The sequence below is a fragment of the Loxodonta africana genome, chromosome 2 (assembly GCF_030014295.1).
Source record: "Loxodonta africana isolate mLoxAfr1 chromosome 2, mLoxAfr1.hap2, whole genome shotgun sequence".
In the NCBI taxonomy this organism is placed as follows: Eukaryota; Metazoa; Chordata; class Mammalia; order Proboscidea; family Elephantidae; genus Loxodonta; species Loxodonta africana.
In genome coordinates this window covers 51,879,324-51,898,982 of record NC_087343.1, presented here as the reverse complement: position 1 = coordinate 51,898,982, position 19,659 = coordinate 51,879,324, and the positions used below count along the sequence as shown (strand labels likewise).

At 34.8% G+C, this 19,659-nt stretch overlaps 1 protein-coding gene across 1 annotated transcript in view; it reads left to right on the top strand.

The window, feature by feature from the left end:
* The window catches only part of HCN1 (hyperpolarization activated cyclic nucleotide gated potassium channel 1), a 489,521-nt gene that overhangs the window by 357,701 nt on the left and 112,161 nt on the right, over positions 1 to 19,659 (top strand). The window contains exon 5 of the mRNA XM_064271833.1: positions 17,537 to 17,683. Coding sequence (XP_064127903.1) covers positions 17,537 to 17,683 — 147 coding nt within the window. The remainder of the gene's footprint in view (positions 1 to 17,536; positions 17,684 to 19,659) is intronic.

Sequence of the window (19,659 nt, the reverse complement as noted above, 5' to 3'; positions counted from 1 at the left end):
GGCAACGGGCCTTTTTTTTTTTTTTTTCCTGTGTCACATTAAATTGAAAATGCAGTCCCTGTAATTCCTGTTATCCCATTTTATTACATGTAGAAACAGAAGATGAGAATCAAGTTACTATTTCAAGGCCATGTGTCTCAAAAGCAAAAGGGTTAAAATTTGAATTTAAGTCTATCTCCAAAGGGCAGGTTCTTTCCAAAACATGCCGCTGCATCTCCTAAAAACATTAAAGAAGGACATGGATTATCTTCAGTCCAAGGAAGCATATTTTTTCCTCAAAATTTACAAGGCTAAAAAATATTCAGAAGTCATTTTAAAAATAAATACCTTTGTTTTTATTATTATAATTAGCAAATGCACAAAAATGCAACTAATCATGAACAGAAGAATGAAAACTAGGTTCAAGACCAATGAGAAAGTAGTCAACTATCGTGAAATCTTAGAGTCTTAGAATGATCTCTTAATATCTCTTTCCATTCATTCATTTCTGGCTTCCACCATTTTTCTTGTTCTGTAGATGTTCATTTTTGCTTGAACACTCTTTTCCAAGGTACTTACAATTTTATAAGGCACACAATTATTTTGGATATTTTAATTATGTAAACATCAAACCTTCTACTATTTTGGCATTTTTTCTCTATAACTACTAGCCATCGTCCCTAATTCTGCCCAGTAAAGACACTAAGTCAAACCCTTTCTTTTAATTATTTTCTTGCCCGTAATAGCATTCTTAGTTTTCTCAACAGGTCCTCATATGGCATGTTTTCATCACACGACAAACTAACTTCTGGTTACTTCCTTCTTATTCTGGAGCAGTGGTGCTCAAACTGAGATGAACATTCAAATTACTTGGAAGCATTTAAAACATAATGTCAGGAAGCCTCAACACCTTTCCGCTGAGTTTATTACAAATGATTGGCACACAATGAACATAAATGATGGGGAAACATTCTGTGTGAAGGATGTGGTTCAGAGACCTAATTCCACAGTGTACTTGCTGGATGGCCTTAAGCATGTTATATACATACTGTGAGTCTCAGTATCTTCATGAAGATACAGGCTTAATATAATGTAAATATTAATAGGCAAACTTAAGACAAACCTATTTGTAGTTATATAAAAATTAAAATATCAAGAGAAATCTTTGTGAGTTCTACTGTATAAACATTTGGTTTATGTTTCCATTTTTTTCAACCTTCTAGTTATCTTTTCTGTCTCCTTCAAAAAGTTGGTACTAAAGTTCGGAAGGACTGTGAAACAAGTTATATGTCAACCATTTGTCTAATGTGACCTATAATAGTGTGCTGGCTGTGTACTCAATGTATTTTGTAGCACTAAAAAGAGGAAAAAAAATCTCCTGGAATACTACTTTTAAGGCATGAAAATTAGGAGTACCAAACATGAGGAGTGAAGTTTTTCAGTTAACACCTTTATTTTATACTAGCTTGCTGATCTCAAGTAATAAGCATTCTAAATATCATATTCAAGGATTTGATTACTATCTAATTTTTTTATATGATAATACTAGAGAAGCATATTTGTTGTTAATGAAATGCCAAAAAACTTGGTTGTTCCACGTAAAGTTATCCCCATTGAAGAACAAAAAATCGTCTTGTGTTTTTTACATTGTAGTATTTTAATATGCTTCATTAGCAGTGAAGTAAAGCCCTGGTGCTATATTTTTAAATGAAATATGAATTTCATACTATTTTTTACTTTTCCCAAGCAAAACTTAGCTGTGATTCTGTTTGAATTCAACCCAATGGAAGTAAAATCGTAGTCAGATATTACATTGAGGGAGGTCCTCTAGCTCAGCATATTTTGTTGCTGTCATTAGTTGGTTGCTGTTGTTACGAACTTGAAAATTTGATTTAAGAAAGTACAGAGGTAATATTATTCATTCCTGCAGGTTCTTCTACATAACTCTTAGCTCTGCTTGAACTATGATTTTCATTACAGTCATGATCCAGCATGATCAACTGAGTCGGTGATTTTTACACTTCTTTACTAAGTACAGCTAAAATGCAGAGAAACTTAAACACATATATTGGTATGCCTGGGAATATAGACTAAAATCACTGGTTTCAACCTGTAAATGTATTTCAAAATTCAATTTTCACATTATATTTTTAATTTGTCCTATTTTAATATTACAACACTTTAACTTTCTCATTACTTAGGAAAACTGATGAAGTGAAAAGGTATATCTATTCCTTGTCGTCTCCTATATTCTTATAATGCCCTGTACTTCCAGGCTTAAGAGTACCAATCAACTTGGAGTTATGTAAGAGAATTTTAATAGGAGAAAAAATGGAAGGCTAGGTCACATATGGCCTTGTAGGTCCATGGAAGGTCTCAGCTTTTACTCTAAGACTGGAAACTTGGAAGGTATTAAACAAAGGCATGAAGTGGTCAGACTTACATTTTAGAAGCATAATACTTGTTACTGGGTTGAGAATAAATTGTGGGCAATCAAAAAAGCATAGAGTCCAATTAGGAGACTATTGCAATAATTCACATAAGAAATGATGATGACTACAACCAAGTGTGTAAGCGGAAATTTTTTTAAATCAGTAAACTCTTTTAAAAGCAAATCCAGGAATACTACTCAGAAATTAAAAATAATCTCTTGACATATGCAACAATATGAATGAATCTCAGAAGTATCATGCTAAGTGGAAAAAAATCCAGACACAACAGGCTATAGCTTTTGTTACTTTATTATTTATGCAAAATTCTAGAAAAAGCAAAACAAGAGAGACAAGAAACAGATCAGAGAAACCACAAAGGAGAATAAGGGAGTAATGAATGTTCTGAAACTTGGCCATGGTAGGATTTGCTCAATGAAATTTACACTTAAAACATTTGAATTTTGTAAATTACATGTGTAAATTGCATGTCAATAAGCTATAAAAAATTAAATACATCCAGTAAGATTTACTTACAGGAGTGGAGTATGAGGGAAAGAAATATGTTCAAGAACAACTCCAAAGTTTTGGGCCTCATCTCCTGGTAGAAAGTTATCATTATCTGATATGCAGAAGAACAAGGTTGGATGAGGTTTTGGTGGAGGATTTCAGTTTTGGATGGATCAAGCATGAGATGCTTATTACACAGTCAAATACAGACGCCAGTTAGGCAATTGGACACATGAATCTGGATTGAAAAGACAATCAGTCAGCAGCTATACTTAGGACTTTTTGGTGTATACATAGTACGTAAAGCCAGAAAACTGCAAGAGGGCAGCATTCTATATCAATGAATGTTGATACAGGAGAAAAGGAAGCACAAGAATAATTTCCAAATTTCTCTATCATTTATCAGTTCTATTTAAATGTCTGTAACCTACCCTAAGTCCCCCAATTTAACGGTAGGAAAAAGCATTGTTTTTAAATTTATAATTTTCTCAATGCCTGACCAAACACTTGGCTAAAATGGTGCCTATTAACATTGATTATTGATTGAATCCATGTCCTTAAGATCATTAAGCACTGAGGAGAAAACAAAAACAAAAATTAGACTAGTGTCATCATTTTGAGGGGGATTGTCTACCATAGATACAGCCGAAACAAGAAATGGGAGAGCTTGCACAGGTAGAGGGTGTTGCTTGGAGCTTCAATAATCTCTGCTACTAGTGTTTGATGTTGTTCTGATACCAAATAAAAATAATAAAATCTTTGTCATGTAACTAATTAAGTACTGGAGTAACCATTGGGAAGTCATGAAAATGTAAGATTTCAGTGGAATAGAAGAATTGTAAGCTATAATTAAAGATTTGAAGCTTTAATGAGAGGTAGTAAGTGTTTTTTTTAGTAAGTGTAGGCAACTTTTTAAGAAGTTTGAGAAAGGGAAAGAGAAAATTAGAATGATAAATGAAAGGTTACTTGTGATCAATTGAGAATCATTTCTTGTATACAACAGTTCCGTATACTGAGTAAGAGTATGAACTATGAAACCAGATTCCAAAACCCGTTGCTGTCAAGCCGATTCTGACTTACAGCGACCCTATAGGACAGAGTAGAACTGCCCCATAGGGTTTCCAAGAAGCAGATGGTGGATTTGAACTGTCAGCATTTTGGTTAGCAGCCAAGCTTTTAACCACTGGGACACCAAATCCTGGCTTCCATACTAATTAGTTGTGTGACTTTAGACAAGTTACTTAAGTTCTCTGTCCCTCAATTGCATCATCTGTAAAGTGAAGATAGTGGTCACAATCTCATAAGGCTTTTGTGAAGATTAAATGAGTAAATGTGTGCTTTGACAAGTTGCTGGAAAATAGAGAGCCAATATACATAAAGTTGAAGCTGCAAGGCAGAAACTGTAGCAGATAGGATAGTGTTTGTAAGAAGCCACGAGGAAAGGGTATTCAAACCACAGTTGAAAGATTAGCTTCAGATAGGAAAAGGGATATTTCTTCCATTGTTACAAGAGCAAGAAAGAGAGGAGAAAACAATTAAGTGTCTTTCTAAATGAGTTAGTGTTTTATGTTAAGAAATTGTTGGAGTTCTTGTCTGAAAGCTTCTATTGCCTTTTTGAAATGTTAGGTAAATTCAGCATCTGTGGGAGGAATTGTTGGGGGAGGGAAATAAGAATGTTAAGACAGTATAGAGTGTTTTAAGTGGTCCTATTGAAAAATGAAAGAAGAATTAGGTTACCATGGAAAACTTGTTACGTCAACCTATATTCTTGTTCAATTAAGGACCAAAATCATCCCATTATACACATAACATGACACACACACACAGAGCAACAAAAACTGTAGTAATAAAGACCAAAACTATTTAGAGTAGGAAAACACTGGATTTTTAAAATATATAATCAAACATTTTAACTATTATAATAATAATACCGTTTCAGTCTCCAGGAACCATTTATCCCCTTGACTTTTATTCTGTAATTACCAATAAATTGTCATTGTAAAGATGTTTTATATGGACAATTTATTTACTTACCAATTAAGCAATTTCTTCTAACTGCTAAATGCACTAATCTCTCTCTTTTTTTTTTAATTACACGGTTGTTTAAGTCTTAGTTTTAAAATGACTTTTTGAAAACAATGCCGAACCCGTCCACTTCTAAAACAAATAATAATAAACAATATAGTATAGACAATTTCTAAGTTTTTTTAACCTCGATTTTATTTTTAAATATATAAAAGTATAATTGGCTACGAAATATCTGAATGGAGAGTGCCAAATTGCATAAACTAGAGAGCAAGTGATTTTACATTGGAAGAGATCAACTTGGATAAAAGTAAAATGATTTTGTCCTTATTATTTTCTGCAAGGATTTTGAGATTGTCTGCTGGGCTATAATCTTGATAGTTTCTCAGGCCAACCAGATATTAGTGCTTATCACGTTAAGCTTTATCATTTATTGAGATTTTAAGCATTCGCTCTCCTAAAGAGAACCTCATGTTTCATTACTCAAGTTTCCCAACATGAGAAAGAATAAAGATAAAATGGAAGTATTTCTGACCCAAATTCCTGCTAAAAAAGTAACTTTTCAACTACCTGCTTTACTTAATTTGTGAAAAATGGATCCTATAGATATTTATTGGTTTTTCTTTAATTTTTTTCCATTTTTTATATTGGAGGTCAAATTTAGTTAAATCGGAATATATTTATTAATATATTACTTATCCTGTAATGACTATGCTGCTTAAAATTTTTCACAATGATGACAAAATAATCAAAGATTCCTTTTGGGTATTTTATCCTGAGTAGAGATCAATTTAAGTGTTGGCTTTATTTATATCACGGTTTTTTAAAAAGATTCAGCTCTGCCACAGATATTTTAGAAACAATTTTTTATAAACTAATATCCATATCACATAGTTTTTTATATATATTAAAAATGGATTACATTGTTTATTTTTAAATGTAATATCAAAATAGAAATCATGGCTTCAGATACCATGTAAATGACAATATTTAAAAAATCCTTTCTGGAGGTCTTCTTTCAGCCAAATAATAGATTGGCCTATAAAATAAACAGTAACACCCATAAGAAATGTGCTTCTTAGAACAATCAGCTATATGAGATCAAAGGTACAACATTTGCTCAAAAGCAAAAATGAGAAGGCAAGGAGGGCCAAGGAAACTGGAGAGATGGAAACGGGGAAGGAAGGGTGAAAATGGGAAGAAGGCTGATACATTGTCGTGATAGCAAACAATGTCAGGGAACAATTCGTGTATGAATCCTGAATGGGAACCTAATTTGCTGTGTAAGCTTTCGTGTAAAACACAGTAAATGTTCAAAAAAAACTCTGATAAAAATAAAAGAGATTAGTCATAAATAAAATAATAATTGGCCTAAACATAATAAAACAAAGAAAAATGTAATTGATGATTGATTATTGTTCTTTAAAGAAGCAATTTTAAATATTTTAATTCCATTTATTTTTATTATTATGTTTAAAAGCTACATTATGTAATAATCTCAATATGAAATTTACATCAAATTTATATCCTATAAAAAAGTATCATTTCAGATGTCATTTTAGAAAATGTTGAATTTTTACTAAGCTTGTAACATAACATTTTAATTCAATTGAATTTTTGAACCATGTGCTATTTAATAATTTTCACAAGTTACCATTTATTAAATGCCTACTGTTTGCCAGATACATTACAAATATTATCTCTAATACTCACAGCAACTCAGAGTGTTCTATATTATCATTGTGCATACACAGAGAATGAAACTGAGACACTGGGAAATGAAAAAAAAAAAAGTATTCAAAGTCAAAAGTCAAGAATATAGTAGAAGTTACACCCAGGAATTACAGATTCCAAAACTCAGGATGTTTTATTATGCCTATGGATCTTAACCTGGTCATTTCGTACTCAGAGATTGGTAAACACCATTAAAATCATGAACAAGTGTTGCATGTATGTTCGTTTTTGGTGGGAGAAGGTCCATTCCTATATCTGACTCTCTAAGTTGTCCATGACCCAAAAATTTTTAGAGTATACTATTCCAGTAAGTGTTGACCACTCACAAATAGCTACTTTACCTAGTATATTTGATTTGACCATGGGAAATAGTTCCATTTCTGGCCAAAAGAAGTCCTTTCACCAAAAAAAAAAAGTTTTATTCTTATTTTACGACAAAAAACAAAACAAACATTATCTACTGCTCATAAAAAGCAATATGAACCAACTGTATTTTCAGTACATTGGATCTTTTAAATATCTGATATGTAACCTATAAAATTATTGGAAAACATTATTCCTATTCTTTTAATAAAGGTCAAAAATAAAAATATCAAGGCAGTGTGTTACATCTAAATGTGATTTTAAGTTAATCACTTCTGAAAAGTTTCCTTTAACATGTGTTTTACTATAATACATGTGATCTGAGTCTCAATGTATTTTATATACATAATTATTTGATTGTGATTGAGTAGAATAAGGCTTTAATAGTATGACTAAGTTATTCAATGGTTTATACCCAGTGTGTAATTCAATATCTTTTTGTTCATGGCTGTCTACTTACTGAATTCCATTCACAAAGATGTTTTATTCTTGTACTCAAAAAAAAAAAAACCTATTCAAAAAAATAAAGACAATAAAAAACATGTTTATAGAAATAAGTATTAGGGTCATGCCACTATGAAAATCATAATAAATATTGTTTTTTAAATGGGATCTTATGATAATAACATCTAGCACTTATAGCAAACTTGTGTTAATGTAGGGAAATGTGAGGTGCTAAAAAGCCCACAAATAATCACAAGCTTCAGGAGGCAACACAAAAGGTGTTTAGTACACCTTTTTTTTTCTCTTTCTGTTTTTCAGTTTAAAACATTTTTCATTTTTTCTGTATGCTGAAATGCATAATACAAAGTTTATGTAATATATTGTAAGGAAGACAGATAACTGATTTTGGATAGATGTCATAGTTTCCTGAAACTCATTATTACATGTACATAAACATGAGTACGTGTGTGCACTTTATATACATCAGAGAAATATCCTTAATAAAAACATTATTTGAAGTACTGCAATTTGCCCAGTATTTCATTAAAGTAAATCTAACTTTATTGTATAATAAGATTCCACATAAACAACTTAAGGAATTCAGTGTTTGTATATGCTAATATTGAGAGAGGTATATTTTTACTCCTCTGTCCTCAAACTGGTAATTAGAGTTCTATGGTGTACTGTGTGGTTTTTTTTTTTTTTTTTTAATTAGTGCACATGCAACACATTTATCTTGAAAATAAGTTGTAGGAATTAAAATTCTGTGTCTTATATTATCCTGGGTCATATTGTTTATCTTCTCCAAAGACTGTGATGCACTCCCACACGGAGACCAAATTTTGGTGCCAGTGATCTCACCATTAATAGTTGTTTCTGGAATCATATGGAGCCTTCCCACATAAAAACTCTGAAGAGTGCTAAAATGCTAGTTACCACTACAGCCTCGGTCATAAGAGATGATGTCTTAGTCACCCTAATTTTCCACATAGACAACCCACACATTACGAGTCTAAAGTGTGTGTGGGCTACACTGTAAAAATGCACTGAGATATCATAAAACGGATTTGAACAGCAATTCTATTCTTCCTGAGAGACAGACTTCAGAAAAGAGGTTAGCTTCTTTAGACTCATGAGCTTAGAGTTTCATCTGATTTGATGTGTAATTGTGATTAACTAAATTACATTGTTATGAGCTTTGCATTTATAATAAAAATGAGAAGTATAACTTCTGATCCCTATCATCCAGGAATACTCAGTGCATAAAATCATGCCTGAAACCTAAAGAATATCTTTTTTTTTTAGTTGTACACAAGGTTCTTACTTGGTGCAGAAGACACCTTTTATTTAAGAATGGAATACGCATTAGATAGAAAGGTGTTTTAGCAACTTGCTCCTTTTCCTAAATAACCATTGCATGTTTTAATTAATTAGCTAATCATTCAGTTTCTTAAGGCAGTTAGTATATGCTGTATATTCTTTAATACTCTCCACATGTCTGCCAGTTTGTGGTACTGTGAGGGCATGTGTGTGCTGTGATGCTGGAAGCTAAGCCACCAGTATTCAAGTATCAGCAGAGTTACCGATGTGGACAAGTTTCAGCTGAGCTTCCAGATGAAGTCTAGGAAGAAGGGCCTAGATTTCCACCTCCGAAAAAAAATTAGGCAATGAAAACCTTATGAATAACAACAGAACACTGTCTGACATACTGTCGGAAGATGAGCTCCTTAGGTTGGAAAGCACTCAAAGTAGAGTGAACCTCAATGATGTTGATGGAGCCAAGCTTTCAGGACCTTCATTTGCTGATGTGGCATGACTCAAAATGAGAAGAAACAGCTACAAACATCCATTAATAATCAGAAAGTGGAATGTATGAATTGTGAATCTGAGAAAATTGAAAATCATCACAAATAAAATGGAATGCATAAACATTGGTATCCTAGGCATTAGTGACCTGAAATGGACTGGTATTGGCCATATTGAATCAGACAATGATGCGACCTACTATGCTGGCAGTAAAAAAATTGAAGAGAAATGAGATTGCATTCATCTTCAGAAAGAACATTTTAAGATTTATAAAAAAAAAAAAAAAAAAAAAAATTTTTTTTTTTTTTTACAATGCTGTCAGTGGTAGGATAATATCCATAAGCCCACAAGGAAGACCAGTTAATTTGACTGTTATTCATATTTGTGTACCAACCGCTAAGGAAAAAGATGAAGAAATTGAAGATGTTTACCAACTTCTGCAGTCTGAAATTGATCGAACATACAATCAGGATGCATTGATAATTACTGGTGATTGGAATGTGAAAGTTGGAAACAAAGAAGAAGGATGGGTAGTTGGAAAATATGGCCTTGGTGATAGAAATGATGCCAGAGATCACATCATAGAATTTTGCAAGACCAACTACTTATTCATTGGAAATACCTTTTTTTAATAACATAAATGGGAACTAAACATGTGGACCTCACCAGGTGGAATAAACAGGAATCAAATTGACTACGTCTGTGGAAGGAGACTATGGAAAAGCTCTATATCATCAGTCAGAACAAGGCCATGGGCTGACTGTGGAACGGACCATTAATTGCTGATATGCAAGTTCATGTTGAAGTTGAGGAAAATTAGAACAAGTCCACAAGAGCAAAAGTACAAACTTAGGTATATCCCACCTGAATTTACAGACTATCTCAAGAATAGATTTGACACATTGAACACTAATGGCCAAAGACCAGACAAGTTGTGGAATGACATCAAGGACATCAATACATGAAGAAGGCAAAAAGTCACTTAAAAGACAGGGAAGAAAGAAAAGACCAAAATGAATGTTAGAAGAGACCCTGAAACTTGCTCTTGAACACAGAGTAGCTAAAGCAAACCAAAGAAATGATGAAGTAAAAGCTGAATAGAAGATTTGAAAAGGTGGCTGGAGAAGACAAAGTAAAGTATTATGATGAAACGTGCGAAGACCTGGAGTTAGAAAGCCAAAAGAGAAGAACACACTTGGCATTTCTCAAGCTGAAAGAACTGTAGAAAAATTCAAGCCATGAGTTGCAGTAGTGAAATGTTCTATGGGGAAAATATTTACTCAGCATACAGATTGAATACATATGGTGAAAGGATACAACCCTGTATGCTGAGCAAATAACCCAAGAAGCTGGACTATATAAAGAAGAACATGTCATGCAGATGACACAACCTTGCTTGCCGAAAGTGAAGACGACTTGAAGCACTTACTGATGAAAATCAAAGACCACAGCATTCAGTATGGATTACACCTCATCATGAAGAAAACAAAAATCTTCACAGCTGGACTGATAAGTAACATCATGATAAACAGAGAAAAGATTGAAATTATCTAGGATTTCATTTTACTTGGATCCACAATCAACACCCATGGAAGCAACACTCAAGAGATCAAATGACTCATTGCATTGGGCAAATCTGCTACAAAAGACCTCTTTAAAGTGTTAAAAAGGAAACATGTTACCTTGCAGGCTAGGATGCACCTTACCCAAAGCCATGGCTTTTCCAGTAGCCTCGTATGCGTGCAAGAGCTGAGCAATGAATAGGGAAGACCAAAGAAGAATTGACGCCTATTAATTATGGTGTGGGTGAAGGACATTGAATATACCACAGAGTGCAAGAAAAATGAATGAATCTGTCTAGGAAGAAGTAACAGCCAGAGCACTCCTTACAAGCAAGAATGGCAAGACTTCATTTCACATACTTTGGACATGTTATCAAGAGGGATCAGTCCCTGGAGAAGGACATCATGCTTGGTAAAGTAGAAGGTTGGCGAAAAGGAGGAAGACCCTCAGTGAGATGGATTGACACAGTGGCTGCAACAATGGTCTCAAGCATAACAACAATTGTGAGGATAGCACAGGACCAGGCAGTATTTCGTTCTATTGTACATATGGTTGCTGTGAGTGGAAACAAACTCAAAGGCACCTAACAACAACAACAGTTCTAAAAAATGCCCTACCCTATTGAATTAAATCAAGCTTAAAGAAATTGACAAAATTTCAAAATCTTGATGGAAATATTTGATGTCTTAAGGCATAGGAGATACTGGCAATTAAATAAATATTTCATTATTTAATATCAAAATTCATAGTCTTTGTACATGTTTTGATTATCTTCTCTTCTTCCTAATTGTTATAAACGTTGTTAAAATTGTAATAACATAGTTTCTATTTTCTAATCCATGCTTTCCTCCTATTTTGGCCTGGGTTTGATGTCAAGGCAGAAACACAGATTCAGGCAGATATTGCAAATTCTTTAAAGATCAGATTGCTGTCGTTATTGCTGTTGTTAGTTGCAGTCAAGTCAGCTCTGACTCATGGCAACCCCATGTACAGCAAAACGAAATGTTGCCTGGTCCTATGCCGTCTCCAAGATTGTTGGTATTCTTGAGTCCATTGTTATGATCACTGTGTATTTTGAGTGCCTTCCAACCTAGGAGGCTCATCTTCCAGAACTATATCAGACAAGATTCTATTATGGTCTATAGGGTTTTCATTGGTTAATTTTCAGAAGTAGATCTCTAGGTCTTTATTCCTAGTCTGTCTTAGTCTGGAAGCTCTATTTAAACCTAATGTACCATGGATGACCCTGCTGATATTTCAGATACTGGAAGCATAGCTTCCAGGATCATAGCAACATGAAAGCCACCTCAGTATGTCAAACTGACGTAAGTGGTAGAAAGATCAGATTAATTCAGTTAATTGCAATAGGATAAATAGTTCAGAATCTCTTGTATTTAGTAAATGTTCTCTTAATGATAAACAATTATAATAAAATTATGCACTGTAAGAGTATTCCAGATAGAGGAAACATTATGGTCCAAGTCTCAGCATTCAGAGACCAGGGTGTGGTTAAGAATATGAAAGAAATACACCAGAGTATAGTGAAAAAGAAAGGAAGAATGTAAAAGATAAAGCATGAGAAGACCATGTAGTCTTCAAGCCAAGGAAGTTAGGCTTTATGCTGAAGGAAAGGGGAAGCTGCTAAAAGACTTTAAACAAGAGAGTGACAATAAGGTTCAGTTTTTAAAAGAACTGTGTCTGGGTTTTGGAAAATGAATTGGAGTTGGATGAAGGTATATACAAATACATAAAGGGAATGTAGTTAGGAAGCTGGACAGTGAGTTCAGGAGAGATAAATGTAGTTTTTACTTGAACGTAATAATGGGAATGCAAGGAAGTGGAAAAAAAAACTGCCAGGTAGAATTTACATCACTTGGTGATATATTGAGAATTAGAATGAAGGAATGGGGTAAAAATAAGGGTGATTCAATCTCTAGTAAGGATATCATGAATATAAAAGCAACAAAAATGTGATAAAATGTTTTCTTTAGAGTTGTTGGAATTGCTTACATTTGCCGTATTTCTTGATTCCTCCAATTATTAGTCTAGCTCTCCCTTCATAGCCAGAATATGTCAGAGAGATGGTTTCACTTATTATTTCCACTTATGACTCCCATTCACTCTCAAAATATTGTAATATTTTTAATTACTCACTCCCCACGCGCACATACCTTCCAATGAATTGTTTGTGACAAGGACACCAAAAAATTTACTGAAGCTAAATCCAACGAACATTTCTTAATCCAGGTATCTCATGGAATAAAAAAGTACTTTAAAATCATTCTAAAAAAATCTCATATAAGTTTTGAACTAAGAATATTATAACTATGCAAATAAAAGGTTGAAAGAAAGGAAGAGATTTGAAATAAAAAATATTTCTTAGAAGTTTAGGGGAAAAATCTAGATTACAGGCAAAACTGCAGAAAAGATATTTGAAATAAATGATAAATAAAATGTAGATCAATGTCTAGCAAAGGGGATTGAATCCAAAAGACTCAACATCCAACTTGAGAGGTTCAACCTAGAATTCCGTATGTGCTCCAGTTATTAGTCTAGTTTTAGGGTTTAATAGAGACATTTTCAGACATAAAACATTTCCAGACAGAGATTCAGAAAATTTGTATCTCAAATAATCTTTCTTAGTTGCTTATTGAAATTGTTTCAAAAATAGCCAAAAGAGAAGCATGAAATACAGGAACAATGAACCCAACCAGGAATGGTATAAAGGAAAATCCCAGGAAGTCATCTGTGCAACAGGCCTCGAGAGAAGCTAGTATAGATTTGAAAGGAGGATTCAGGATCCTACAGAAAGTATCTGAAGAAAACTCAATAGATATCTATGAGATGGGGAGTGGGGGGAATGAAACTTAAAAACAAATTGTACAAGAAATGAATGTGATTAAAATTTCCAGATAACAAAAGGAAATGGCATGAAATGGCCTGCGTGACATTGTGGCGGTAATGCTATTCACACAGTCACAGTAATGTGAACCTTTTATAGGATTTTAGCTTTAGATTCAACATTAACAAGGTTTGGAAGGCTCAATTGCAGGCACAAGATTATAACATTGTAAAAGTATAGACGACAAAAGTTAGAAAGTAGAAGTGAGGGAGAGAAATTGTTACTTCATCTGGGACACTGTCTAGAATTCTGTGAACATGAAATAAACTTGTAAATACCTGGCATACAATTTCAAAGGAGATCAAAAAAAGAAATAACACTAGTGACACAAATACGAGAAAAATAGTGAGAAGATTTGGGGACATAAGTGAGGGTACAAAGGCAAAAAGATGAGTAGTTCCTGTTTTGAAAAAGTGTCCTGTCCTTACAAAGTTTGCAACCTAATTTCCAAATTCATTGGCCACTGCCCACTACCTCTTTTCTTAGAATATAATTATTTTGGCCACAAGCCCCTTGAGACTTTGGATTCCACTAATAATATTTGTCTGGTTCTGCTTTCACTTCTTGATGGTTAACGCCAGTACTCTTAACTTAACCAACTTCCATGATCTAGCTGCCTTTTAAATATGGGTTTCACTCCTGCCTGCTCTTGTTTGACACATCCTCCCTTACAGATCTCTTAGTCGATGATGAGGAACACAGTTTCTCCACTGAGTGCCTGACCTATGTATAAGCACTAGGATGTGCCACAGGCATCTTAACTTGTCAAAAACGGAATTTTTTTCTTTCTCTCACTCTCATCCAAACTTTATTTTTTGTGTCCTAAGATAAAACAGTATATGGCAAATAGCAGTGGTTCTGAAACTTTAGTGTGTGGCGGCCTATTAAAACACAGACTTTTGGGTCCCACATGGAGAGTCTCTGAATCAGTAGATCTAGGGTGAAGACTGCGAATGTGCATTTGTAGATGTTCCCATGTGTTACTGGTGGTTTGATACACTTCAGCCTGCTCAGTTCTTTACAGGAAGTAGTCACCTAACTACTATGTCTAGATAAAATCTAGAGTTCAATATGCTGGTTAGGGTTAAAGATTATCACCACTCCAATCAGTGTTTGGGGCAAGCAGTATGTTGAAAAAGGTAAGCAAAGACAACCTGATACCTACTGGTTCTCAAGAAAGTTGGATTCTTTATTTGACCAGAATTGATCTATCAATGCATGCCAATGACTGTCAACATGTGCAGTCCTATTGACTGAAGCTGTTGTATCATTTTCCCAAGTTTGGATATTTGACAGGAATCACCAGATTCCTCAAAGTATACTCACCTGAGACTTTTATTTAAAGGCAAAGGATACGGCGCAGCAAGAGAAAGAAAATGCAGACATTCCACAGCATGAGATCCCCATGGGCCCAATATGTGAGCACTTAGACCATGCAGAATCTCTGGATTAAACTATCAAGATCTATGCAAAGAATCTTGGCTTTAGCAGAGTTATTGAAAAAGCTCTCAATGTCTCTTTAAATAGTCAAGCCAGGTTTGCCAAGTCAAGTAGGCCAGTTGCAAATCATCAGTGCAGAAGCTAGCCTTGGGGGTGATCAAGGGAATTTCAGACCCGAAACAGTACATCAAAAATCTTACTGCCCTTTTCTTGACCAAGAGTAAAAGCCAGATGTGTAAGTGTCTCCAGGGACAAAGACAGAGCTTTTCCAGGCCAGCTCTAAATCCAACTGTACACGGTAGTCTTGTAGAGAAAGCAACTGAAGCTTCAATCTTATGGGCCAGCTGCATGAGGAGCCAGGTAACCTAATCTTCAGTCTCTAGGAGAGGGCTGCCAAAGCAAATCGATGTTAGGCAGGCATTCAGCTTCTGATCTCTCCAGAAAAAATGAACTCAGTCCTTCTCAAGTACATATTAGAAGCCACTTACACACAATAGAAGTCATAGCATTGGTGCCTAAATTAAAAATGTCGTATCACAGTCAAGTTGATTCAGAGAGATATATATAGGTATACAGGCTTTAAATGTTTTAGGGCATAGTCTGGTGAACAAATAAAGCAAGTCTTATTCCAAAGTGGTATTTTTTTAGTGTCTCCAAAAGAGATTGTCCACAATATTTTAATTTTATGTGTGAGGAAAACATATAACTGAATACAACACAGTATTTCCTGTCGCTTGTTAGATATAGCTCTTATCAGTTACCAACTACAATTCCAGTACTTATGGATAAGGAGTCAAGAGTCTTGGATCTTCTAGTCAGATCTCTGTTATCAGGAAAAGATTTCAGAAAATTTTTCTAGATAACATCAATGAAAAAACTGAACCCACTGCTGTTGAGTCCATTTGGACTCATAGCGACCCTATAGGACAGAGTAGAAATTGCTCCATAGGGTTACCAAGGCTGTAAATCTTCAGGGAAGCAGACTGCCACATCTTTCTCCCACAGAGTAGCTGGTGGGTTCAAACCAAAACCTTCCGGTAAGCAGCCAAGAACTTAGCCACTGTGCCATCAGGGATAATAATAATAAAACCCAAACCAGTTGCCATCGAGTCAATTCTGACTCATAGCGACCCTACAGGACAGAGTAGAACTGACCCATAGAGTTTCCAAGGAGTGCCTGGTGGATTCAAACTGTCGATCTTTTGATTAGCAGCCATAGTTCTTAACCACTACGCTACCAAGGTTTCCTTCTATATAATAGTATATCAAAAAAAAAAACACATTGTCCTTGAGTTCATTCTGACTCATAGGGACCCTATAGGACAGAGTAGGGTTTCCAAGGAGCAGCTGGTGGATTCGAACTGCTGACTTTTGGCTAGCAGCCATAGTTCTTAACCACGGAGCCACTAGGGCCCAATAGTGTATTGAATATGTTCGATTTTAAGGGAAGGATCTTATTCCAGTATCTTTATCCAATTTTATTACCTACTTTTTTAGTTGTACTCAGTTACATCTATTTTTTTTTTTTTAAGTGTGGCCTCATTATCACCAGCATTAGGAACACCTAGGCAATGCTTCTCAAACTTTAATTCGCAAATGAGCCACTTGGGGAACGTTTAAGATGCAGAATATGATTCTGCAGGTCTGGTCTGAGGCCTGAGATTCTAACCTTTCTCTCCCAGGTAATCTCCTTGCTCCTGTTTGATTACAAAGATATTATTTAATTTAAAAAGTGCGTGTGTGTATGTGTGCATGCGAGTGAGTGTGTGACTATAACAAGACAGAAACATGAAAGTAATCAATCTCTGTGGTTGGAACTGAAAAATCTGCATTCCCAACAAGCAACCATCACCCCAGGTGATTTTATAAACATTCCAGTTTAAAAACTACTTGAATTTAATGAACCTCTATGTCTACATTACTTTCAGCTGTAAAATTACATGGAGGCCTGATATATTCTCTTACTTCTACAGGAAATCTCTGTTGTTTTCATGAGTGTAACTTGCACATGACTGCCAAGCCTTCCGCCTCTAGATTCAAATGTAATTAGGCTCTGATATTTTGCTCCAAAGTTTTAGATCAAAACCCCTTTTTATAACTACCCAAAATTACTCTCACCCTACTTGTGCCTCTTCTCAGGAACATCTTCAATCTTTACAGGAAATGTTTACCTAAATAAAATGTCTTATACAACACAGTACATGACAAAGTAATGCAGAATAGGATTTCTTTGCTTTTGTGTTACAGATACAAACATTATTAATTATTACACCACAAAGTAATGGTGATTTCTCAGATCGGCTAACCATGTTTTCTAATTTCTATTTTCCTTTCCTTACAGTATAAGCAAGTGGAACAATACATGTCATTCCATAAGTTACCAGCTGATATGCGTCAGAAGATCCATGATTACTATGAACACAGATACCAAGGCAAAATCTTTGATGAGGAAAATATTCTCAATGAACTCAATGATCCTCTGAGAGAGGTAAGATTTATAGTCCTCAGTCTCCATGTTACTCAATCATTGTTTGCTTTTTCTTTCCATGCTAAATCCTCGAATCTGTATTGTGGAATCCATATTCCATGACACTACTACTCAGAAGAAAAGTCAGAAATAAGTATGAAGACGTATTTTTCCCCCTCTAATTTTTCTCCCATAGTCAGACATTTAATTATTTTTTAAAACTTTTGAAATTTGTTCTTCTAGATATAATTATTGAAACTATTCTAGTTTCTATGTCCCTGGCTCACAATTCATTATGTAGCCTCCTTTTCCATTTTTGATCTTGTACTCCTTCATGCTTACTGAGGGAGTTTCTTAATATTCTCTTTGATTCCTATCCTCCCACCCATCTTTATTGTCCCTGACCATCTCCTGGACCCCCACCACAGACTGATCCCCACCACAGACTGGTCCCCACCACAGACTAGTCCCCGTGGCCAGCCACTTAACACTCTTCCTGTACCGTGGGATTCCGCGCTTCCCCGTGCTCTGCAGCTTCTACACCCAATACTGGCTTTTTCTTCCTTCACTCTAGTTCTGACCAATATTATCAAGTCAAGCTTTGAAACCCTGTTCATGATGAACTCAACAAATTCAAAGTCCCAATTCTTAGCGTACCTACAGACTCCTAGCACTTCTGTCATTGTTCTAAGGATTCTGTGCCATTCTCCATGACAACTGTCCTAACCATTGACTGAGATCCTGAATTAGTCTCTAGAATATAATCCTAACAACTATTTTGCTAAGTTTGGAGCAACATGAGCTTCTTCAACTTTTTTCCTCTCTACTTCAAGAATTTTCAGTATATTTACTACCTTTTCATCCTTTAGACTGACTGAGAGCAAGTCCATTCATTTTTTATTATCTCAGTAAAACACATTGCAACAACAATAATCACTTCTTTGCCTTGCATCTTCTTTCCATCCCACCCTAGCAGTTTTCTCTATACCCAGTAGATGCTTAGATCACCTGTAACCAAAGGACCATTTTCTTGACTCCTCATGTTCTTTACACTGCTCTGCTAGCACTGCTTTCTTTTATTAACAATCTTCTCAAAATAGTACTGTGTAATCATTATCTACCTTTGCAATGTGTTTTGACCTCCACTTCCTGATTAAAATTAATTCATTGTTTAAGGTTTCAATGACATTTTAATCATCAAATCTTTGGTCTTTGATATGTTGGCGGTACTTTTTATACACCTGATAAAATACACGTTTTTAATTTCTTCTTCAGGTTCATTAACACAGAACCATGATTGAGCTGCCTCTCCCTGAGTTCACTCTTTTTTATATTTCATCTCAGACTTCTATAAATTTAATTTCTAAGTTCCTGCCATCAGCCCTGTTTACTTATAAATCACATGCTAGTCCCTGGTAGCCTATATCTTGTCATGATTTTATTGTCCTGAACTCTGACCTCCTCTCTAAATTCTGATGTAGTATATGCACATAGTTGCTTCTGTGAAGACTACACCGGGGCCTTTTGGTGGCCTCATCTATATTGTAAGTTATGTAACAAAAGCAGTATTTTCTATCACTAATTCAATTATTTTTTGAAGTCTATTTTTCTTTCAATTTTTCAGTCATTCTCTGAACTTATCAGGAATACAAAAATTTAGTGTTTGCTGTATATATTCAATCAATCACCAAATGCTATCACTTCACTTTGGCAATATCTCTCAAACACACGCTCTGGTTTCCATTCCTACTCCCATCACCCTAACCATATTCCTCTCACATGGAATAGTTGCACTACCTCCTTGGTTTGCCTTTTAGCCTATGATCACTTTCTTAAAAAAAAAAATTTTAAACACTTTTACCAAGATAATCTTCTTTTATGTACATGAGCTGGTCATTTCTCTGCTCAAAAACATTCAGTCTTTTCATACAAATTAAATTAAACATAGACTACTTAGGCTCATATTCCAGCCCTTTGTGCTCTAATCCAACCTACAT